The 23,566-nt window shown below is 49.9% G+C and overlaps 9 protein-coding genes across 9 annotated transcripts; 5 read left to right on the top strand and 4 right to left on the bottom strand.

Moving 5' to 3' along the window:
- Positions 1-241: 241 nt before the first annotated feature.
- On the bottom strand, positions 242-2,068 carry CPAR01_07103 (X-Pro dipeptidyl-peptidase C-terminal non-catalytic domain-containing protein; the record flags this gene model as incomplete). The annotated part of the gene is made up of 2 exons (XM_060491374.1): positions 242-1,039; positions 1,100-2,068. 2 exons carry the CDS (start codon positions 2,066-2,068, stop codon positions 242-244), a joined length of 1,767 nt encoding a protein of 588 aa, XP_060350248.1.
- Positions 2,069-2,785: 717 nt separating this feature from the next.
- Positions 2,786-3,933, top strand: CPAR01_07104 (uncharacterized protein; the record flags this gene model as incomplete). Its single annotated transcript, XM_060491375.1, has 4 exons — positions 2,786-3,060; positions 3,113-3,240; positions 3,296-3,587; positions 3,654-3,933. 4 exons carry the CDS (start codon positions 2,786-2,788, stop codon positions 3,931-3,933), a joined length of 975 nt encoding a protein of 324 aa, XP_060350249.1.
- An 873-nt stretch (positions 3,934-4,806) lies between these two features.
- On the top strand, positions 4,807-7,125 carry CPAR01_07105 (fungal specific transcription factor domain-containing protein; the record flags this gene model as incomplete). The annotated part of the gene is made up of 1 exon (XM_060491376.1): positions 4,807-7,125. The coding sequence occupies one exon, from the start codon at positions 4,807-4,809 to the stop codon at positions 7,123-7,125; it is 2,319 nt and encodes a 772-aa protein (XP_060350250.1).
- A 1,459-nt stretch (positions 7,126-8,584) lies between these two features.
- CPAR01_07106 (uncharacterized protein) lies at positions 8,585-8,785 on the top strand (the record flags this gene model as incomplete). Its single annotated transcript, XM_060491377.1, has 1 exon — positions 8,585-8,785. The coding sequence occupies one exon, from the start codon at positions 8,585-8,587 to the stop codon at positions 8,783-8,785; it is 201 nt and encodes a 66-aa protein (XP_060350251.1).
- A 938-nt stretch (positions 8,786-9,723) lies between these two features.
- Positions 9,724-10,328, bottom strand: CPAR01_07107 (uncharacterized protein; the record flags this gene model as incomplete). The annotated part of the gene is made up of 3 exons (XM_060491378.1): positions 9,724-9,966; positions 10,103-10,239; positions 10,310-10,328. The coding sequence occupies 3 exons, from the start codon at positions 10,326-10,328 to the stop codon at positions 9,724-9,726; spliced, it is 399 nt and encodes a 132-aa protein (XP_060350252.1).
- Positions 10,329-12,188: 1,860 nt separating this feature from the next.
- On the top strand, positions 12,189-13,893 carry CPAR01_07108 (metalloprotease; the record flags this gene model as incomplete). Its single annotated transcript, XM_060491379.1, has 2 exons — positions 12,189-13,230; positions 13,298-13,893. 2 exons carry the CDS (start codon positions 12,189-12,191, stop codon positions 13,891-13,893), a joined length of 1,638 nt encoding a protein of 545 aa, XP_060350253.1.
- A 1,127-nt stretch (positions 13,894-15,020) lies between these two features.
- Positions 15,021-16,960, top strand: CPAR01_07109 (uncharacterized protein; the record flags this gene model as incomplete). Its single annotated transcript, XM_060491380.1, has 3 exons — positions 15,021-15,158; positions 15,233-16,118; positions 16,191-16,960. 3 exons carry the CDS (start codon positions 15,021-15,023, stop codon positions 16,958-16,960), a joined length of 1,794 nt encoding a protein of 597 aa, XP_060350254.1.
- Positions 16,961-18,163: 1,203 nt separating this feature from the next.
- Positions 18,164-19,018, bottom strand: CPAR01_07110 (uncharacterized protein; the record flags this gene model as incomplete). Its single annotated transcript, XM_060491381.1, has 3 exons — positions 18,164-18,516; positions 18,583-18,642; positions 18,838-19,018. 3 exons carry the CDS (start codon positions 19,016-19,018, stop codon positions 18,164-18,166), a joined length of 594 nt encoding a protein of 197 aa, XP_060350255.1.
- Positions 19,019-21,541: 2,523 nt separating this feature from the next.
- On the bottom strand, positions 21,542-22,891 carry CPAR01_07111 (heterokaryon incompatibility protein; the record flags this gene model as incomplete). The annotated part of the gene is made up of 1 exon (XM_060491382.1): positions 21,542-22,891. The coding sequence occupies one exon, from the start codon at positions 22,889-22,891 to the stop codon at positions 21,542-21,544; it is 1,350 nt and encodes a 449-aa protein (XP_060350256.1).
- Between the last annotated feature and the right edge of the window lie 675 nt (positions 22,892-23,566).

The raw sequence follows: 23,566 nt of genomic DNA on the forward strand, positions 1-23,566 counted from the left end.
TGACAGTGCTGTTACTTCGAACATTTTCACAGTATTGGGTTCTTTTTGAAAAGTCGTACTTCGATGGCATTCAATGCTTTTACTTCATCGGAAGGTAAGAAGCCCTCAGAACGTAGTGCTAGATGTAGGTCACTCAAACTTGATTGTGGGTTTCAGGATGGCTCTCGAAAGAAATCCAGAACTTCATGGGTCTCCATTATGATATCTGCTGTTCTGCTGCAATAACCTAGCCATAAGAAGACTATGATGGAATGGAAGGAAGGATAATGCGACTCTGGTACTCTGGCCCACAGTGGATGAAATGCTTGCCCTTGTTCCTCTCATAATCCGGCCGCTCAGTAGAAAATGCCTTGTACTCAGCAATGGAGGGAAACTGACCGCCAATCTGCACCTGAACAGATTCACCCGCCTCATAGTCTACACCCATGGCCCAGATGCCGATCTCCAACTCCACAATGGTGCCAGGTGGGACCTTGTCCTCCCTGTCGTGGGGGTGGAAAGGGAATTGAGGGTGCATCGATCGCTCCGGATCAGTGTTTCGATGAGAGGCCCTCAGCTGACCGACCGAGCCGAGATGCAAATTTGTGCTACTCTGCTCCTTCTTAGGGATGTCATGAATGGACTTGACTGGTGCAGCCCAGAATGGGAAGCAGAGATGCATCATCGGGTTCCCGTCCTTATCGAGTTTTCTGATGTTGACAAAGACGTTCATGTCATCGTGTGAAGGACAAGACATGTACAAGACTGCCTTCGGAATGCCAATGAGGCGTGAGGGTTTGTCAAACGTGTATGTAAACTTGACAAGCGAATTGCCATCTTCGGAGTTGTAGGATACTGTTGAGGAGTTCGACGGAGCAGACTCGGACAGTTTCTCGTTATCGAGATAGAAGGTCTTGTATTCGGTGTTTGGTGGAGGGAAGTCTTCAAAGATGATGTCGCTTTCTGGCTCTCGGTCGCCGAACTTCAATGATGTCCACCGCACCTTGGGGGTCTTCTCCCAGTCGTTTTCGATGCCCTTGAGATATCTGTCAAAGAATTTCTGAAGCGATGATTAGCATGATGCCTGACAAGGAGCATTGGAAAGGACTGGGAGACTTACCGCCAAATCCTCGTTTGTCTCCGGCACACTGTACAGATCAAACCACTCCTGCCACGCGCTCCATCGTATCCATTTGTCGGAAGTATCCAGTTCCATAAAACCTCTGATGCTACCCATTGTGTGGATAGAACTAAAGTCTGACCCGGAGATGTAGGCCGGGATCTTAATTGCCTTCATGTTTGCACGCTTGTCCTCCCACCAGATATTTGAGAGGGGACTTCTGCGGTACATTTCCGCAAAGTCCTCTACACCTGAGTTGCCTTTGATGATGAGACTGGTGATAAGATCGAAGTTGCTCATGGAGAAAATGCCACCTCGAACGAACTGCTCACGGAATAAATCACCACTCGCCTCCCATGGTGCAATGGCTTTGAGGGATGGAGGGTTCAGAGCAGCGACATGCCATTGAGCAATAGCAAGCGCAGAGTTGCCCGCCATACCAACGCTTCCGTTGCACCAGTCGAATTTTGCAATAGCCTCAATAACATCGTAAGCGTCCTCGGCATCCTGCAAACCCATAATTGGGACTTGACCGTCGCTGTTGCCAGCGCCTCTGCTATCGACGCTTATGATCGCGTACCCCTTGGGGCACCACCGCTGCGGATCGAGACCCTCGAACTTCTCCAGGCCGCTGAGGTCGCTCTTCTTCACGCAGCAGGACCATGGCGTCATCGGGAGCATGGTAAGTGCGCTGTACTTTTTGCCGTAGGGTGACCAGCCAACAATGGCGGGGATCTTCTCGGTGCTGTCCGCTGGGCGGTATACGTCAATGTATAGTCTACACCCGTCTCTAACTTTGATCTCGACATCGTGATCGATTCGAATGTCGCTCTCAAGGGGCTTTGCATTGTAGCCGTTCCAACCTTTAGGCAGAACTTCGGTCCGACCTGGGGTGAAGCCTTGGTAGTTGTTGGTGCCGATCTCAGGCTTACCGATGGGCTTATACGCAATCTGGATGGGAAGAGGCATGGCTGGATGTGGCGACTTGACAATTGGGACTGAATAATTGAGATACGGTGAGGCAAAGGGGTATCACGAGTTCGTCATATCACTGAACATGCAAACAAAGTTCTTTTTATGGAACGCGTCTGATGATTCAATGGCTATACGAGAACATCGCGTTGTCGCGAAGCTCAAGTTCCATAATTTGAATGCCTCGGTCTAATTCTGCCCGGAGCGGGCATCCCCAGGCGGATATGCACGATTCTGTGGGGCGAGGAGTGCGCCGCACCAGATCTAGCCAAGATCGAGGGGCAGCCGGCCCCGCCGTTGCTACGAAATTGCGGAGAAGAGGAGCCCAGAGAGCCCGTCCGAACCGAACCGAACCGAACCGAAGAGTCCGCGGCCATAATAGCTGTCTCATCAGCCAAGGGTCAAACGGATGACCGAACCGGGCCTAGGATGAAGCCCGAGGGAATGCACACTCATACAGGAGAGATCGATTCAGGGACGTGATTGTGCGGGGAAGCCTGACTTGTGGTCTCAGAATAGCTTCACGGGTTCACGGTTGAGATCTCTACTTGTTGGCAGGAAAGAGAGGAGACATAAAGTCAAAGAGAAGATGACAGGATAATCCAGATTCACTGCATCTTCTTCAATAGACCCGACTACGTGATTACACCTTCTTGAATCGTCATAGCAAACGCATTACCAATCTGACAGAGTACTCACTCTTGAACTTCAATCATGTCGGAGAGCCTTTTAACCCCAAAGTCAAACTACGGCGATTGGCGCGACTTCTTCTTCGAACATGGCTACGCCATCATTAAGAACGCTATTACTCCTGAACGAGCTGAGTATTACAAATCAAAGCAGGTCGAATGGCTCAAGTCTTTCAATCGTGGCTTTGATCCGGAAAACGAAGACACTTGGACCTCTGAGCACCTCCCCGTCTCGTTCAAGGGTGGCATGTACGGGTCCTACTGCGCCCCACATGAGCGATTCGCGTGGGAAGCAAGAATGTGAGTGGCACCGGTCCATGGACTCGTGTAATGTGAGCTGAACTTTTGATAGGGAGCCTGGAGTGATGAACCCATTTATTCATATCTGGGAGACAGAGGAGTTGCTGGTCAGTTTTGACATGTTCAACATTACGCTTCCTCGCCAGAAGGACTTGAAGTGGTCTCCATGGCCCCACTGTGGTAAGTCTACCTGCAGACCACCCAATCACTTCGTTCTCTAAGAGAGGAATTCCAGACCAGGATCCCAAGAGGAAGGGCCTTCAGTGCATTCAAGGTCTTCTCAACTTCGCCCCCAATGGGGATGACGATGGCGGCCTCATCCTGATGGATGGCTCCGCCAAGCTCTACGATCAATTCTTCAAGGAGACAAGAGAAATGGCAAACCATGAAGACGCCCCACCTCCCGAAGCGAATTATCGTGACCTGTTCATTTTCAAGGAAGAGGATGTCAAGTGGTTCGAGGATCGTGGGTGTCGCCTCATCAAACCCAACCTTGAGCCAGGCGACCTGGTGCTCTGGGATTCACGGTATGTTTACATCTCTACAGCACCTGTTTCCAGTGTTTAGGAACCCTTCATGTTGACCGTGTCAAGATCGATGCATTACGCCAAACATCCCACGGGAACTCAAATCAGACACGCGCAGTACGTCTGCTTCACGCCCGTCAAATTCGCCGACCCACAGGCATTGAAGGAGAAAGCGAACATTTTTCGTTCATGGGGAGGTACCACGCACTGGCCGCACACAAACATCCATCCCCAAGGAAAGGCAAAGAGGGACGGGGTTCTTGACCCACAAGAGCGCGAGGAACCTCTGGAGAAGCCTATTGTGACGGACAGGCTGTTGCAATTGGCGGCGGTGAAGGCATATTGATAGTCCAGGCCTTAGTCTCATTTGAGAGAACATGCTATTCTATGATTTCGATTATACGATTTCGTATGCAATTGGTTTGCTTTTCCAACAATTTTGCCAACTTCAGATCCTGCAAAGATTCCCACCATCTCCGTTGATCCAGATCTTTAACTCGCCAACCGATAATTAAGCAAGTACTGAGTCAAGCGTCAATGATCTCTTCTGCACCGGAGTTTTGATGACCGAATTTGACTTGCATGTCCAGACCAGAGAATTTCTGCTTCTTTCTCGATATTCATCAATTAGACAGCAGGCGTGAGGTCAGTAGTTTATAGGTAGGTATGGGTGACTCTTGGCTTCTGGGTACGGCTTCATCGCCCAGTCGGATCGTAGCCCGCGTGAGGAAATAGCTTAAACTGGATATTACATACCCACATCTTACTAACTGAAACGTAGTCTGAGGTATCCGCAGCTCTGGCAGCAATGAAGCAGAACTTGAGCTGGCATTACAAATGGCAGTGTATTGAGTGGCCTTTCTTCCCGAGGCACAATGCCGCAGTCCCCCGCCCCCGGATTCCCAACGCGGGGTTTCCCTTGACTGCGGTCTGAATTGGCACTAGTAGGTTCAGAACCGGCATGGGGAAGCGTCAAGTGCGCCCCACGCTCGGGTCAGACGCGCGTGGGGAAATGCAAGATAAACTAACCGGCACACGTATCCCTTTTCCTGTCGAATGCAACCCATCTGTTTTTCAAGTGACACAGGACCCTTTATGAGGGGTCTCCAGTATATACCTTGCCGTGGAAGACCTCCGGGCCTCGACCGAGGAGAAGACTGGCTCTCCGTCCGGATCTCTCAACCGAAAACTTCTGCTCATTCACCTTCCGTCAGCAGCCATGCCCGACTCCGTATCCAGCTCGGGCGAACAGCCGCAAAGTTCCCAACCGAAGCGCATTCGACTGTCTCTGGCCTGCAATCAATGTCGCAAAAGAAAGGTCCGGTGCGATGCGCAGACTCCAAAATGCCACAACTGCATCCTCCGCGGCGATGAATGCCAGACCACAAACCCCAGAAATCCGAACCAGCACGCCGTACGGAAATGGGCGGCCAAGAGCGCCAGCACACAAAGTCAGGGCGGCGGCAGTGTGCAGGGGGTTTCCGAGACACCTCGAGATCCTCTTCGCGCCGTCTCTCCGCGCCCGCGGCAGTACTTATCCCCGGCGTACGATGACGGCTCCGAAGCCGAAGATGCGGCATTACGAAAGCTTTCATGGGTCGCGGAGGCATATCGTGCCAACGCGCGAGAAAATCACAGTCCTCATGAGCATGCGGATCTGAACCCCGACATGACGCTCAACACTGATGAGAGTCCACATCGGCTAAAGTTCATGGGTGGTAGCAGTGTACAGTCTCTGACGATGTTTGCCGATCTTTTCTTCCGCAAACGCGGTCTTCGGCCATTGTCGCCCTACTTCCGCTTCGGCATGCACCACGTTGAGGAGTTCCAATTGCCTTTATCGTTTCAACTCCCCCCTCTGCCTCCACTTCCCACCCTCGATGCCTACCTAGATGTTTACATGAAGAGGATTCACCCTCTTTTCCCTGTCTTTGACGAGCCGACTATCCGCTCGGAATTAGGAAGACTTACGACACTTCAAGACGCCGATGCGTCCGGATCTCTACAAAATTCCATTGAGCCATCCCAAGTTCCACTCCTAGTCTCCATTTACTGCATTATTTGCATCGGTGCAGATGAAGAGACCGGGACATTGGCCGAGATTGGGACTCACTACCTCACTGCCGCGTACAGCCTCTTAGCGCATGTGATATCCACGCCATACTTGGCTTCGGTACAAGCTCTACTACTCCTATCCATAGCACTGCGTGGTCGTAGCAAAGAGGGCCAAGGATGGCAGACTCTTGGGCAAGCTATCCGCATCGCCCATTCCATTGGCCTTCACCGACATGCTTCAACACGGCACTCCCGCAACCCGCCAGATACTGGAGATTCTGCAGCTTCGCCAGGCTACCAAGCGAACCGGAAACTGAACACTCAAGTCTGGTGGGTATGCTACACCCTCGAAAAGCTGATGGAGCTTGAGACCGGCCGTCCAAGTGCGATCCACGATTCGGACTGTGACCAAAAGTTGCCGGACCCAGTTCCAGTTCCAGCACCCTCGACACTATCGACATCGAGCCCTGAAGCCCAGGGTGATCGACATACTATTGACTACTTCCAACCTTGGGCATCATTATCACGCATTATCAGCAGTATAAGCGCTCACATTTACCGCCGCTCCGGGCAATCCCAGACATCACGAATCCTTCTCGGTGACACGGTCCGTCTAGATACGGCACTAACGGAATGGGCCCAGTCGTTACCGACCGAGATCCGCCCTCCAGGTCCTAATAGTGGAAATGCCGACCTGTGTGATACGGGACATCAGCACTTTGCCATTTTCCTCGCTATTCACTACCACCATGCCCTCATATCCCTCCACCGGGCGGCCTTGGTTTTCCCAGAGTCGATGTATCGAACACATATCAACACACAAGCAGACTCGGGGGCACTGTCATCCGTCGAACTCACAAGACTCAGACGAGGCGCAGAGATCTGCATTGGGTCGGCGAGAGCGATGGCCAGACTCATTGGCGAAATCGCAGACGACGCAACCCCTGCGCCGCGCGGCGGTAACGGCGGCATGTTCGCTCAGTCTCATCACAACAGATCAGAATCTATGATTTTTACAATGACCCAGCCTCTCATGTCTGCAGTAGCTCTCGCTCTCCACATCCTCAAACAACCCAGCTCCCGGCTTGCCCGGTCCGACTTGGAGCTCCTGGGCATAGCAGCACAGTATGCGGAGGAGCAGTACACAAAGGTCACACAGAACCCCCGGTTCATCCAAGCGTGCTCCGTTCTGCAATCCAACATGTCAGAGATTGTATCTGGTCATCGTCAGAACCGAGCTTCATTGAAGACAACGACAACAGAACCCTTACAGACTGCACAGACACCAGCGAGGGACGTTGGTGAGGTCAATGTGGACCCAGATATTGACCTAATGGACCTTGGGCTTCCGGATTTGTCGGGTATGTTTACCGAGATCAGCAATACGGACCTGTTTGGGGGTGTTCGGCTAGAGCATCTGTGGGGTATGCTAGGCACAGATGGGCATTTTGCGGATGGGACGGAGCAGTGGCCACAGTCATGAGGTACTTTGGGCTTGTACGGCTAGTGTAATATGTCAATGCACTACGAACTCTTGAAGCAATTGAGTTGACTCCTTCAATGTTGTTTGTGAACCACAGATTCAAAAGTTCCTTGGACTGTGTGTTTTGTTACTGAATTTTGAAGTATCTCATACTGGGAGCTGAGCTACCAAGGCATCACTGTAGTCGGGCGTCGGAAGGATGCGCCGAAGACTGGAATGGGAAATATGATAGAAATCAGGTGATAAATACGAGTTGCAACATGCCTAAGCTGGGTACTTAGTGTCACCGCTGTATAATCTAATACACCTTATGCCTCAGGACTTGGAACGACTGTACTGACTGGATTCCCTCATCGCGATCAAGTTGACAATCCCTTGAATATTCAAAAGTCCCCAGACTGGGGCTTTTTTTTATTTGAGTCGTCATTTTGACCCAAACGCAACAATTGCCCCTTTCTGTCAACATCAGGCAACTCTGGACTCAAGCGAGGCATGCACAGCACGCATTGGTCGATTTTTCTGCATGCACACCGCAGACAAAGCGAGCTAGGTCCGCTCGCGAAACAGATCCTTCAGTGCTTGGCTCAATAAAGTACGAGTTTGATGCAATCGAATCCTTCGGTGCCTATATCTCCATTCAGAGTTTGGTGATCGTACTCCTTCGAGCGCAACAGAACAAACCGACTTTGAAGAATTTACTCAGATTTTAGACTTCGGCCATGACAACTCCTGCTCCCAATGGATATGGTCTGGCGATGTACTTACCGTACCTATCCTCAGTTCATTCTCGATGTTTGTTTTTGAACTTCGACACATTGATCTGAGGTTTGAACAACTCTCATGCTTCCCAAGGACTCATTGAAATGGTAGGCACAGGTGGAAAATAATGTTGTGACATGGTGCCTGTTGGGTTCATGGGAAGCCCGTGTTTGCACTTTCCTATGCTGAGTTCTCTAACGCAGCCGTCATACTATGCAGTCTGTCGTTGCGAAGACTTTTGATCTGCTAATTGATCATGACTACAAAGTGCCGCTTACGGTTACTATGCCCGAATTCCCGTCAACGTAACAAGCGTATTCGGTTGATATGCGGTAGCTGCCGTGCCTCCATGCCACCGCGCTAGAACTCGAACGGATTTTGTTCCGAAACACCTTCCTGTTCTTGATGGGACAGCTTGGTCTGGTGCCTTGTGGATAGTCTCGAGGTTTGGCAAACTAATCGCGAGGAAATTTAGACAGTTAATGAATATAAATAAAGCCCTCCTCCACTCCTCTCTATCTCATATTCTCATCATCAACAACCTCGAATTCGAATTCGGTCACCGCAAGTTAATCAAACTTCACAGAATCTATTCTCAACTAGATAAGTAAGTCCCCGCTAAACTTCCACCCACCTTTTGTGGCGACATGGACCATTGACGCCCACTGCCGTCATATTCAGATCTCCGCAAAATCCCACAATGAAGTTCTCCGCCACGATCATCGGCCTTTTCGCCGCCTTCGCCATGGCAGCGCCCGCTATTGAGACTGCTGAAGCCCTTGAGGCTCGCGCCGAAGCTGTCGTCAACGAGCTTGTCAGTCGCCAGATCTGGTCTTGCACCTGCTCCAACCACAAGAACGTTTGCTGCGGCGCTACTTCTTGCTACACTGGCAAATGCTAGAGCCTCGCCAGTAAAGACCCTTGGTATGCCCCTTGAGCACCATTTACACCTCAGTCAGTATGTGATTTGTCGTGCTGCTGAGCGTTCAATGTGGCTATGAATGAGGTCAGAGACGTGCTTTGGAACATCTAGATAGCGAGACCAGCGTAGAAATACGAGGTTGCACAGAGAAATCCAGTCACCTCGCTTTTTTGGTGATACGATGTCAAACGTATGCCGGAGAAGAGGACGAATTCTAACCACCTTCGAACTCCGAAGAAAAATACCTTTCGTAACAATACAACTGATGTAAACACAATCTTGTCCAAGACGCACCGAGTGGCCATGGCAGTCGATGGTAGCATACTTTCAGTTGTTGCAAGATGAATTGGGATTCCAGCGGACTCTAATTTATGATATCTTGTCTATACTATTAGCCACCATGGAACTACAAATAGGAAACCACCTCGAGGCTGTTAAATGTTCTTCATCTAATTAGATTTGAAGGTATGTCAATGTCTTTGATTACTGGGCGATGCCCCTTTACCCGTTGTCGGCCTTCCACTAGCTCCTACTATGTTCTGTTCTGCCCCGTCACCAGACGCCTTCTCACGAATTTCAATCACTTTGCGCGGTAGTTGATAAGATGACACCCCCATTTGACGTAAGTCTTTTTGTGATTCACATTCTTTTGTGCAGCAAGTCGCCATGTCCGGACAAGTCTCAAGATCAATGATAAATGCTTCATTATATCATACTCAATCAACTGATCCGCATTTAAATCAAACAACGACTTTCAAGTTGGACTCTTGTTGTCAAGTAAAGTAAAGACTGTTGCTAGAATCCTTTGCGACAAATAACGATGAATCTATTTGTCGGTCTCGCAATGGCTAACATTTAGTATCAAGCTTTAGGTACCGTACATGTAAGCTTGGTGGCCATGCGGACATGAATATCTATCAGATAGTGATGATCTTGTAATCTCCCTCATAGTGGCCATCGAAGACAATCTTGACGTCAAGGTGAATCCAGACCTCATTCCCGTTTTTGAGGTAAACTCTGATCTCGCCCTTAGCAGCCAAAAGGTTGATCTTGAGACCAACACCGTCCTTGAGATTGCCAAAAATGTTGCCAATGTTGATGCCGGCGATTGAGACGGTCAGACCGACTTCAAAGGTGTTTGTATCGACGTAGCCGCTGATCTATGTCGCAGAAACATTTGCTCAGTTAAAATCTGTCAAAGGATGACTGAGTTTTGCACCTGCAGAAGCAATCTTGCAATTACTGCTGCTTGATGCTACGAAATTGCTCAGGGGAGAAAGCCTTTGGAAGACTTACCTTGACAGGTCCAAAGCTCCAGTCAATAGAATGGCGTCCCTGGTCATCTCCGGGTGGCAGGTTGCGGACGAGTTCAACCTGCTTCGCCTCCCAGACATTGTCGCCTTCCTCCGGGGGCGAAAGGGCAACGACGGCACCTGTACGAGGCACGTATGATTAGAGCCAAGCAGGCTAATTGATGTGCGACGAGAAGCGAAGTTCACTCACCAACGTTTTGCTCGGCCATGATGATCTGTGGTGTAAGGAGTATGGTTGATCGTTAAGTGGGAACTGGTAGTTTACCAAGAATAGACAGGGAGTAGGCAAAGAAAAAGTCTGAATCCGTGCGATGCTGTAACAAATCTCCCCTCCAGAAACTTGGGACCTTACTGGTTTTTATATTCATGTCGATTGTAAGCCCCCATAGCCACTCAGTCGATAGGTCCAGGGTATCATTTCGAGTGCAAAGTTGGCCCGCGGCCACCCCTCTTCTCTTCCGTGCTATTGTGGATCAATGCTTGTGCATATCAAGTTCAGCCTTCGCTTCGAGATTCATCTGACCCCTCCTGGACTGTCTCTCGTATGTCTTAATTTCGTCGCGGAACTCGCTAACCTCCCTCCTCTCTATGATACATCACAAAATGAGCCAGCTGATCGTTTCTTTCCGATCACACACATGCCTTGTCCTCAACCTTGAGCAGCCGAGCAAGGACTGTTGAAGCTACTCACTTCTCAATATCTTGAGCTCGTGCACCAATGACAGCCTCTGCCATAGCCACAGTCTCTCCCATGCATGAAAGGGGACTGGAGCCAGAGAGTCCACACAGCAGCCTTCAAGTTTGCTTGCTCCACTGTACTCGAGACTGAGCTGAAACTGGCGTTTATGACTGGTACGTTGATGCAGATTTTGGTCGCTGTTGCTAGTACCCTTCCATCACAAATTGCCAATCCCATCATCATAAGACATACAAATGACGCGAGAAACCTGCTGGCCCTAGACGCATCTGCTCATCCTACCGCCACTCAGATGACTATTGTCTCGAGGGCAATCTTAACGAAATGTCGGTGTGTAAGCCAGACCGTGAGGCTGTTTCCTATGGAGTTTATCTACTTCTGTCTATGATCAAAAATTGTAGCACTCAGCCGCAGGCACGCCGAAAGCAGAACGTAGATTGAGACGGTTGCGCCAAATTTGCTCGCAAATGTACGCTCAAATTCATCCAAAGCTTCCTAACATGAGGCACCCGGACTGAGTCATGAGTGTCTCTTCCCTTCTGCCAAGCTTGGGCATAAGATTCGACATCATGAGATAATCTCAGCCAAAATGGCGACAGAAATGTCGGTGTGAAAGCTACATGCATATTTCCTGGAGAAGGTCTCTTCACTTCTGTCTTGGAATTAGGTAGATGTCGTGTTATACTCGGGGTAAGGTTTAACTGCTTTCAGGTAAATTGCGGATCTATAGATCGACAAACAGATAGGTGACCCTTCAAGTTATGATTGGCTGTTTAACGATGTTAGCTTTGGTCAAACCTGTGCAGGGATAGGCAGGGGTGGCTGGAAGCGGAGGAGACGGAGTGGCTGGCTGGCTGAGACTACCTGCCGCATTGATCGGCGCTCGAGCGAGGCCTTACGCGCGGTGATTACATGTATCTCTCGACCGGGATAGCCAGGGCAGTACCTCTTTGGAGTACGGCTACAACCTTTGGCGGGCTTCGAAAGTACGCTCATTGATTCTTTTATGGGAGAGGCCAGGGAGTACGAGTGACAGGAGAGGAAACTTTCGTTCCCAGACCTTCATAAGTGGTTTAGTTTGCAGTGAAGTGTCTGGCCTCTTCTGTGACACTGCAGCCTCGATGAAGGGCTCTGTCTACAGCGATAGCCCGCAAACGGTCGTTTGCGGAGTGTTTGATAATGTTTTGGATATTGAGATTCGAGATGTATAATCACAGAACGCGACTTGTATTTTAGTTCTTAAGGCTCACATCAGACCATCCGCTGAAAATGGATTCCCACCGCTGCTTAACTTTCTGTCAGTTTCGATTATATCCATCAAATCACTCCAAACCGTAATTTGTATCTACGAACCCCAGATAGCTTATCCACGATGTCTGTTGCAAGCACGATCTTCTTTCCCCTCTGTGGCACCGATGGTCTCCAGACAGGCTCAGAACCTATTCCTGCAGGCAATCTTATTGGCGAGGATGGCGCTCCTTCCAATCTGGCTGTCAATGGTGACAAGTTCTGGCCCGCTGGCAAGAAGCTTCACGTTCGTTTTTTGAATGGCAGTCTCCAGGTCCAAAAGAGTGTGAAATACTGGGCGCAGAGATGGGAAGAGTTCGCCAATATCAGCTTCAAGTTCTTGGCCGAGAACGACAAAGCCGACGCAGACATCCGAATCGGTTTCCGACTGCCGGGATACGCAGGTACCTGGTCGTATGTTGGCAGGGACGCGACCAAGTTCGTCCTATCGCAGAAACAACCCACCATGCATTTCGACGAAATCAACGACAACTCTAGGGAGAGCGAGATCTGCCACTTTGTCTTGCATGAGTTTGGCCACGCCATCGGTTGTGTCCATGAACACCAAGCCAACCGGATCGAATGGGACAGGGCACGCGTCATTGCTGATTGTCTTGCCCGCTACAAGTGGGACGAGGAAACCACAAAGCAGCAGATTCTGAACTTGGAGCCCGACTTAACGAGGTTGACAAAGACATCCTTCGATTCTAACTCAATCATGTGCTATTGGTTCCCTCCTGAGTGGACCGTGAACAGGCAATCTGCCCCAAAGAACCTGAACTTTTCAGACAACGACAAGAGTTTCATCAACAGGGTATACCCTTTTCGTACGCGTAACGATGGCAAGCTTGACATTGTACCGGGAATTCGAACATCCGAAAATAACGTTGTGGCTCTGAATTCGAAGGCAGTTGACTTCACTCCTCCATATCTCGCCCCGCCTCTGATGGCTCTCGGCCTGACGCAGCTCGACGAGACAAACAACGCAAACATCCGGGTTCGGCTTGGAGCCGAGGCTATCACCAAAGAAAGTTTCAAGCTTAACATGGACACCTGGTCTGACTCAGTAATGCAGAATGCCGGTGCGACATGGCTCGAATTCTCACCAGATGAGCGACAATACCAAGGTATGGGCCGCATACTAAGCTGAGATTCTCCAAAGTTCAATCCAAGATGCTAATGATGCCTGAACAGTGGGTTCCTATAGCACGCTTGAAGATCGAGACCTTGGAGTGCTGGCGAAGCGGGTTCGAGATGATGCCACTGGCATGACTCTGAGCCAAGATATTACGCAGATTGAATTCCCGCGGGACGCTTACGCCGAGGGCCAGCCTCCCAGAATCATAACTTGGTTGACAGGCCTTGACCTAGGAAAGGATGCAAATTGGCGGATTAGATGCTTTGCCCGAGCAGTCACGCACAAAGGCTTCGAATTGGTCATCGAGACTTGGGCAGACACCGTTTGCTACAGCGCTAGCGCCTCGTGGGTGGCCCACCCCGCAGATCAGGAAGGGGTCCAGAGCGGCAAGGTCAGCTCCTCAAATGTGCGGGAATGGTTTCCCCCGGTGGCAAAGACCAAAGTCAAGGTAAACTTCGCGGGGAATGGTGCATTCGAAAAGACGCCCAAAGTCTTCATTGGTCTGAGTGAGCTGGACATGGATAGTGCCAAGAAGCTAAGGGTCAAGGTCTTTGCGGACAAGATCACCCCAGATGGGTTCATTTGGCACGGGGAAACCTGGGACGATAGTCTGCTGTACGCTGTTGGAGCTGACTGGATTGCTTTTGGTTAGCTAATGATATTTCTCATGCGGCGTCTCAGTGTACGTAACTAACTGGTCCCGCTGATAGAACAACTGCCATTGTGTCATCCGGAGATGAGCACCTAGGTGCATACGCTTGAAGTGCTTGCCAAGAACTCTAATTATTTGTTCTGAATCTTTTTTTGGTTTAGTCCTTTTTCTATTATATGCGGACTTCTTTATTAATGTTGTGAGAAGAAGTCAATACTCTCAGTTTTCATTGCCACCATCCTGTTTAGGAGGAGACAGGTGCCATTATGCCCTGACAGGCCTAGACCCGCTTGATCAAATAACATTTATGAAGCTCCTACTGATCTTTGCTGACATGCCTAAGGTCAAAATATGCGATGACTCCATCGGCCCTAAGATCGGCCGGTGACACCCATGTGACACCTTATTGGCTTCAGAGGTCAAAAGTCGTATTCGGGATCAAATCGTAGCTTCACTCAAAATGTCTACCAAACGTGACCGCACACCGTCACCGAAAATAATTAACGCTCATGCCAATGATGTATTAGGACCGGCGCGCAGGACGCCACGTCTTGCCTAAGTTGGGCATATTTTTGGTGGTGTGTGAACATCATGAATGATCTGCTATGAAATATGATATATCGAGGTTCAGCCGCAGTATGCTACGAAGCCATGTCTCATTTTCCCGCATCCCCGGGACCCACATGGCCTGGGTCGTATGGTCGCACTTGCCCTAAGGGAGTTGCGTGCCGTTCCGACTGCCACGGGCGCAGGGATGGTCTCGGAAGTACGTTAAGGTGCATACTTAGTCTTCACCTCTACAGGCGCAAATAATGGCTGGCTGAAAGCTTGACGATCTTGCCCATGTCCGTCGATGTCATGCCAGCCTCTGTTAAAAGTCTAGCGACTGAGCAGGCACAGCAGGAAAGATCTCTTCACTGAAAACCACACCGTACTAGCACGGATCGATTACTATCAGTGCCACATCACATTACAAATTAGCATAGAGACAATCATTAGTAAAGGGAGCTTTGCATGACAACATGAGATCATAAATACTTCAACTTGACCGGGGTCTTTTGGCCCTGCAGCCACTGTCCCTCCCAAGTATCGACAGACTTCCTCTTTTTCCACCATTTCTCCTCAGCATGTTTACCAAATTGCTAGTGTATGGCTTTATGGGCTTTGCCCATCTCCCAACTCTCAATGCAGAGGCTGCAGCACCACCCATACTCAACCTCCCATGGGGAGTATACCAAGGTCAACCCATGAAGGATGACGCAAATGTAGGCGCTTCGCACCGCTGTGAACACGTCTAAGTCCAATTCACTGCCTATCCTCCAACTAATGACATGAGAAGATCTATCTATTTGAGAACGTCCGCTTCGGCGCCAATCCTCCAAGATTTGGATCTCCAGCGTTCCCTACATGGGTAAATTCATCTATTCAGCCCGTCAGCGATGGACGAAACTGCATCCAGATTGACCCGAAAGATGTCGATAATGCACCAGGCGGAGACGATCCTGTCGATACCCCAGATGACCAAGTCACGAAGCAAGGCGAGGACTGCTTGTTCCTCGACCTTTACGTACCAAAGACTGCATTTGAATCGACCAAGGTGAAGGCTTTGCCGGTAGTTATTTGGCTCTATGGCGGCGCATTCGCCTTCGGCAGTAAGAACCAGCTAGGTCCTCTTTATACTGGTCGATCCGTTATTACCGCAAGCAGATACCAGACAATCTTTGTCGCTGGCAACTATCGCCTCGGTGCTTTCGGCTGGCTTTCAGGAGACTATATGCAAAAGAACGCTCAGCCAAATGCGGGACTGTACGACCAGGCTCTTTTGTTCCAATGGGTGCAGAAGTACATTGGTCAGGTCTCTGGGGATGAGTCCAAGGTCAGTGCCTGGGGCGAGTCTGCAGGCGCCGGGTCTATCCTTCACCATCTTATTCGCGAAGACGGTGCTGTGGATCCCACGTTCAAAACTTTTGCTATCCAGAGCCCGGCATTCGAATGGGCGTGGGACAATAAACCGAAGGGCAAGTTGGATCAGGTTTACCAGAACTTCTCTAGTCTTGCTGGCTGTGGCTTGACCTTTGATATCGACTGTTTGAGGAAGTCCACCAACCTGACAGCAGCAAACCAGCAGCTCTTCAACACTGTCAGACAGACGGGTCTTTTCCCTGTTGGACCAGCTGTGGACGGAAAATGGATCACCACAATTCCGACCATTTCATTTGCAAGTGGTGAGTTTTGGATCATGTGCTCTGCGATGATCGCTTTGTGGTTTTATATGCTCGCTAACTCTGTGCCTCCAGGTAATTATTGGAAGTCCATCCAGTCAATCATTGTGTCGCACACCCTGAACGAGAGCGCTTCTTTTACTCCGTCGTGGGTGACTTCTTTCGACACATTTAACGCATTCCTCAACATCTTCCTGCCAGGAGCCAAGCTCGCGCCTCAACGTCAACAGATAACCGCCCAATACCCATGTGCCCAATCCCCCTATAACGGCGACTATAGGCTCTGCATAGCCACTGTGATCCGCGACGCCAGTTTTGTTTGTAACACTCGCGATCTATACTCCGCATATCCAAGTATAGCGCGTATGATGCGATACGGATTTCCTATCGGCCAGCTTGCCCGCCACGCGGCGGATTTAGTGGCTCTCTTTTCCAACAACCTCGAGGAAGCCAAGGATATCTTGAAGAAGAACAAGGTCCCCTTAGCCGCGCAATATGCTTCCCTACTTGTAGATACGCACGTGGCTCAGGCGTACCAGACCTACTTCGCGTCTTTTGCTCTGTCAAGTGGCGACCCGAATACACTCCCAATGCCGCATGTACCCAAGGGAGATCCGCCAAAGTGGCCCGTCGCCGATGGTAATAGTGGAGACCAACTGGAGAATGTGCTCACAGTGTATGCGCCTAGCGGCCAGCCTGCGTTCCTCCTAGATCAGTCAGACGACCAGAACACGAAGAAGGCGTGTGGGTTCTGGACCGAGATTGCTCAGCAAGTTGTTGCAGCACAGAAAGCAACAGATATAGTGGGGAATGAAGAGAGTGGAGTAGATTCTGGCGAGTTGTGACTGGAAAGACGGAGGATCCATGTGGTGATCGATGCTTTTGTATCGATAAAGGCTATTTTTCTACGTAGAAGAGGCATGACGGATGTTCACGTGAAGATACAGGTTAATACAAAGTAAAACTTCAACTTTGAGGTCAAAAAGAAGCGGTGGAATCCATGTTCCGCCTTTAGCGTGCCTGGCGTATCACATTTGTCTTGGCCGTACTTGAGATATCCCCGACTGCGGTAACGTCAATATAGTTATTTGAAGCAACAGCCAAACGTAATGATACAGATTCTATTTCTTTCATACTCTCAAGTCAAAGAATTGGGACGTCAGAGACATAGGAATACACATTTGAACATTATCTTATACTTGGAGGGATAGTCTGCATCACTAGGGGTACTTATAAGCTTAGTAGACACACTGGATGTCTTTGAATTTGTATGTTGCGCCTCATTGGGCCCGGACATAGGCGCGGGCGAACTTCGCGGGCGTGCTGGCTGCTATAGCGTGTGATTGATATTTCCTTCTCTTACAAGAGCGTCGTACAAAGGGGGTTGGATACTGGCTATGTCCACTGGAGAACCATATGAGCCCTTTACGAAATGACAACGGAAACCCTAGCAAGAGTCAGTTACAGTCGCCAAATAGTCAGATCCTTCAGGATGGAGGTGGAAAGAGGTGTGCGGCAAAGACTGTGGGGTTATGTCGCGACCGATTCGGCAAGAACACAGGTGAGGAAGACTCGGGTCGGGTTGTGGGGGTGGGGCATATCGATATGACGGGGGCGACAACAAACCACTTCCGGGACCACGAGGCCGAAGCCGTCGTGATATCTTTACGTACTTGCGGAATTGCGGATAGAAGGTCTGGCAGAAGGTAATTCGTCATCACGATCTGGAGGTAATTGTCTCCTTACAGATTGATGATTTACTTCGTCTGCATTAATACAACGCGCTGTCTGGTTTTCACTCGAGGTTTTCAAATCATGAAACACTAAAGATCATCTCAATAAGAGACATAAATTTACTGTAGAAAACAATTGAAGTTGTATCTGCACCATCCTAAACACTCCACCTTTGTGCGCCATTGCTAGGCCCAAATGAGCTTCACTCCTTAAAGTGATCACCTTTGCGATCGGAGCTAAAATTTATCAAACCGCAAGATAACACCAGCCTGACTTGTACCAGATGCATACAGAATCCAAAGATGGCTGAGAGCCTAGTTGGAAGGAGCAGTCCTTCTCAGGTTCAAGATGATCTTGTCATCGGTGTCATCGCCGGTCTCATTCCACCTCAGGTTGTAGATGCCATCGATGTCGGTGGCGGTAGCATACCACCAAGACTCAAAGCTGCCATCCTCGGCCTCGACCAGCACAAAGTTGCCGTAAAAGCTGAAGCCGCTGGTCTTACGGCCAGTTGTGGACGCGCTGCTATTGAGGAAAGCAACATTGTGCACGCCGGAGTCGGCGGTCGGGATGGTGAAGGTCAGGTTGGACCAGGTAGGAGCGGTAGTCACAGCGGTGGTGTTAGGGGCTCCAAGCCATGTCTCGGTATCATCTTCTTCAGGGGTGACTGTCATCGATCGTCTGGTCAGTCCCGCAGTCACCGAGAAAGGAAAGTGGGGTAGCTGATACTTACAGATTACTGGGGCGGCATTGGAGTCGTTGAACTGAGTGTAGTCTCCAAAGTAGGCATCGCCTGTGCAAATGAGTGTTAGTCTAAGGGTATGTCTCGGCAGTTGGGGCCTAGGCCGAGCCGAACTGGCGGTAAAGTTCCTGCATCTGAAGAGACACTAGGTGAAGACTCGGGACCATCTTCAGGTGGTATCGGCCGGCAGTTTACAGTTTTGTAGACAAAGCTTAAGTCGAACTGGCAGTCGGGGAAATAGCTTACCTCCAGCAGTGAACAATGCCAGGCCACCAATTCCAGTGCCATAAGCGTAGATCTGGAAAGAGCTGGTGTCGGCGCGGCGAACGTGAGAAGATTTAGCAGACCTCACGCTAGCCGGAGCAATTCCTGGAACTGCCGCAGTGAGGGTGGCAAAGGCCAAAAGAAGGCTTCCGATGTGCTGCATATTCGTGATATTTTTGGGAGTAGTTGCTGAACGATTGTTTGAAGCTGTAGATAGCTTGTAGTAGTGACGGACTGAGGTAAGAGTGATTACTTTTACTTTGAGTTAGAAGTGATGAGTGTCTGAGCAGAAGTTCTCTAGCGGGATTCAAGTTCCTTATTTATCTAGAGCAAAGTGAGCCAACTTTGATGAATCTCTGTCCGGGAGATCCGTGGCACAACGTGATCTCCCCGCCCGAAAACCTGGTAAAAAAAAGCTTCTTGACCAACAAAACCACCAACATCCATCCCCATCATCCCATATCGCGGCTCAGGCCACTGAGGCTGAGACTCCACCTGTGTACGTAGTTGTTCATCTATCATCACAACTTTCTTATGCAACCGCGCGGTTGGTGGGAGTCTGGAAGAAGAAACAGGCATTGGCCTTGTAATCGCCAACGGCAGTGCCTTTTTCGTCTGTTCTAGAATGAGGTCCATCCTAGATGGTACCTACGTCAACCAGCACAATTCGTTTCGGAATGTGGGATGAACATGCACGAGCCGAATCGAACCCTGGAAAAACGCACAGGCATCGGGCATCCGTAGGGCAAGGCGGAGCGGGATTTTCCTTTCTTTCCCCCCTCGAAGTTTTTTGCGGACAGCCCGTCACGTCACGTTCACCCGTCCACCGGGTCCAGCCTCGGAAGAGGCCGTGCCCCCACCGTTCCGGCCACTCGGCCATACCGGACGTCTTACGCCGATTTTCATATGATACCCTTCACGGCTGGAATCTCATAAGGCTATTGCGGAGCTACTCCAATGAATATGCATTACATTGTTCAGGAAGTTCCCTAGAGTGTTCTGTGGACTTGGCTACTGGGTTCTTGTCTCATTGGCAGGCAAGATCCGTAAAAAGATTTGACCAACAGCGATGTGACGTCGGTTAAGCCCAAATTTTCTGTCACAATTTCTTTCTCAATGCAGGCTTCTATTGCTCTACAGTATAGGAGGTCTCGCGAACCCCCATGTGCTCAACAATAGAAAGCTCAGATTATCAGGATCGGCTCAATGAATGAACCACGCGTACGGTACACTACAGCATACGCGGCGGCAGAATCCGGTGGGATGGTCTAGGCGAAAGCTTCCTTGCTTCCTCCGCTCCGGGCGGGGTGATGTAGGCTAAAATGGCATAGGTGCCCCCCGGAGCCCCTTACTGAACCGCCTCCGCCACGGGACATGATCCTTGACGCGCCACTTTGTACTTTCTATTTCCGCTTCTAGTGAGGCTGAGCTGGTGTGCGAAGCTCTGTGGGCTTATTTCAGTCTTTCTTGAACGAGACAGGAAATGGACGGGGGGGGATAGTTCTAAGAGAAAATGACCAAACGCACGTCTGGATTAAATCACATGACGAGATTCAGTTGCCACAACCAGGGTTACTGAATTATTATTCATCTTCAACACACTTCGTCTTTTTGCATTTTCTACAATTTCGTTTTTGCAATTGAAGTCATTGATACACCCAGGACTTTACCGAGAGTTTCAAAGTATCAGTAATCCGCCTCTACGTGAAGCTGATTGGTTGAGTGCCCCGGCTTTGGCAAAGCTCCCCCTTTTTTTCTGCCTACCGCTCTGACGCTGGAGAGCAACGTTTTGTGGGCAAGCGGGAGGGATTACAGGGAATTCCGGGAAATCGACCATCTGAAACTCCAGCACAAGCCCATGTTCCTTAATTGGTGGTTTGTACGTCATCCGTGCCCTGGAAGAATTTGAGATGGGATGGAAACATCGGGTATTAATAAATGTCACCTCCGTCCCGTTTAGCTGCCAAGTCTTAAGCGAACGTCCCCCTGAGTCGAATCCCGAGAGTGCACTTGTTCTCCTACATGGTGCTGGAGTTCTGTTCTCATAACTCGGGTCTGATATCTAGTAGCTACCCGGGTTTCAACTAAATCACTCAAGGCAAAATCATCCTTCGCTACTCCGTAAAGAGTATCGATAGCTGAAGAGATGGTGGGCCCTGCCTGACAAGAACGCTTTTTCCAACGAATCCCATAATAGCGAATATTGCAGAGATGCGAGAGTGATAGCTCAAGCACCCATTCAACCTCAAAAGTTGAATTTGGTATATGACTCTTGACCAAGACCCCTATTTCGGATGTAAACCCATCAGATTATTACGGCAGTTCTAATGGAGTCTCTAAACCCCTTAAAAAACTTCATAGAAGGGTCGGAAGCTGTTCCATCAAAGTCGGTGAAACCTACGCGCTCGCAAAAATGAGCAGGTCCGCCAGGCATAGTGCGGAGTACCATCAAACAGTATGTTTCAGATCTCTTCTTACTGACAGGCGGGCTCGGCAATGTGCAAACAATCCAACAAAAGTACTTGTCAGTGTCCCTCACTGTTTCCGTTGGTCGATCGAAGTAAAATGGGATTTTCTCTGAGCTTCTCACCATGACGCCTGCGGGTTGATCTCGTGATGTCATTAGCACCGAAATGTCGAGAAAGACGCCGCTAGCAGTTATACCTCCTCCTTTCACCGCGCCCGTTTAATCTTCTGTTGCTGGGATGATGCCGACATTGCGGACAACGGTTTTACTGAGGAAGCGCGGAGTGACTGGCTCTTCCGAACCGCCATAAGGGATCCACATGGTGATAGGTCCGTTATGGGCAGCCCAAGACCACGACGGAGCAACGTAATCTTGTGAGTAGGTACGCTCGGTTTCCCTGTTTCTTACAGGCGCCCAACACAAGCTGCACAGAAAGTCGCGATCTAGCCAGTGACCGGCAGCGTACTTTGTGCGGAGACTTGACTGCACGACCCGGGCGACTCCAGATAGTGCAGTAAGCCTATCGGTGGCCACCGTCAGCTTCCGTCGGGTGTAGTGCTCCACGGTACTCTGCCACATCCAATTTGGAGTTTCCATATCGCCTAGTTCCAAGCGAGGCTCGTACAGCTCCTTGATCGTGACAAGACCCAGGGGTGCGGCGGGGAATACACATTCGCATCGGTATTCGTCTTCAAGACATTGGAAGTTCATCTCGCCTCCAAAAAAGGTGAGGAGTCGAGATGCAAGGACATCCTCTTGGAAACACCAGCTGCGGCTCAGTGTCCCGTGGGATTTTGGTTCCGCCAATGTGGGCCAGCCAAGCCAACTGTGGTCCAGCATAGCTCTGGCAAACACGCTCAAGCCAGTTCCTTCGCTCCCATTCTCCAGACTTCCCAATGCCGAAGATTGGAATTTGACGAGTTCTCGTGGCAGCTGTGGTGTAGAGAGGAAGCCTTCCTCAACACTATTGGATTCAGCAGCCGCAATCACCAGAATTGCGTTTCCGTAGATTTCCGCCATCTGTGAAGACTGCTCGGCCCAGTCTTTTGAGTCGGTATCGCCTTGAATGATACAAAGACCGTCAATCCACAAAAAGGGAATATCCAAGAATGCAGTAACCGTGACGGCGTCCTTGTATGTTTGGGGAAGACTGTCGAACGGGAGGTCGTCTAGGCGATCATGAAGATTCTGTGTTGTTGTCACAGCCGTATTTTGTCGACCCCATGTATAGCTCAGACAGGCATAAACACCACAATCCGCCATAGAATCCATGAGACGCAGCCGTTTCTCTGAACCAAACTGTCGAAGGTCAAGGACTCTTCGAGGTGATTTTGAGATCTGGCGGTGAACCTCAAGAAATGGAGTTTTTTGAAGACTCGCGCCTGAGCTTTCACCTTTTTCTGAATGTTTCTCATTTTTGCCACCAACTACATTTTCATGGTCTTCTTGAAATGTCTTGGCTGCTAGTCCACCACTGCATTGATGGTTGTTGAGGCAATGATGGATCCATGCATTTGTTTGTTGCAGCTTCACCTGCCAGCTCTGTTCAGAACTTCGCCCTTGAGTCATGAGAATGGTTTCTTCAACATTGAGTGGCCGCCCTAAGACATTCTTATCAGCGGCAACATTCCTTTCTCTGGGCGTCCAGGGGCATTGCCTTTCTTAATGAACAGCTCAAGGTTCCTCTCAGGCCCAGCGGCTAGATCATCGAGTATGTGAAATGGGTAGCACAGCTCTGTCGTTTCCACCAATGGAAGCAGAGCAAACGCCGACTTGGCGCAGTCGCCTGTCCTACACAGTCTAAAGGCTTCTGGCCGACATTTCTCACACTTAGAGCGAGTCGTAAAGTTTCTCCATTCGGGAGACAAGTGTGCCAATGCCTTTTCAATGACGGAGCATCCAACGCACCCAGCACTAGAACGGCTGTGCACTTGACGTAAGTCAACTATAACAAGATTCGACAGATTCGAGCCATGATCTCGACTGATCCTATTCAATCCAAGGCCCTGGCAAAAAGCGCATTCAATGAGGGTAGGGCTGTCCAGTAGAAGCTGAGGTGTTTGTGACATTGTGTGATATCGTCAGAAGCGGGGTAAAACAGGGGCATTGGTTTTCCCTCTGCTCCTGACTTGAAGTCGGAGATGGGATAATGCGAGCAAAGTCTCGGAAGGAAATAGTGTGGCTTCCTCCAAGTTTGAAACAGTTCATCCAAAATTCCCGACCAATGTATCATAAGTGTAGAGG

Source organism: Colletotrichum paranaense (assembly GCF_030867605.1).
Source record: "Colletotrichum paranaense strain IMI 384185 chromosome Unknown Scaffold_5.1, whole genome shotgun sequence".
Classification (NCBI taxonomy): domain Eukaryota; kingdom Fungi; phylum Ascomycota; class Sordariomycetes; order Glomerellales; family Glomerellaceae; genus Colletotrichum; species Colletotrichum paranaense.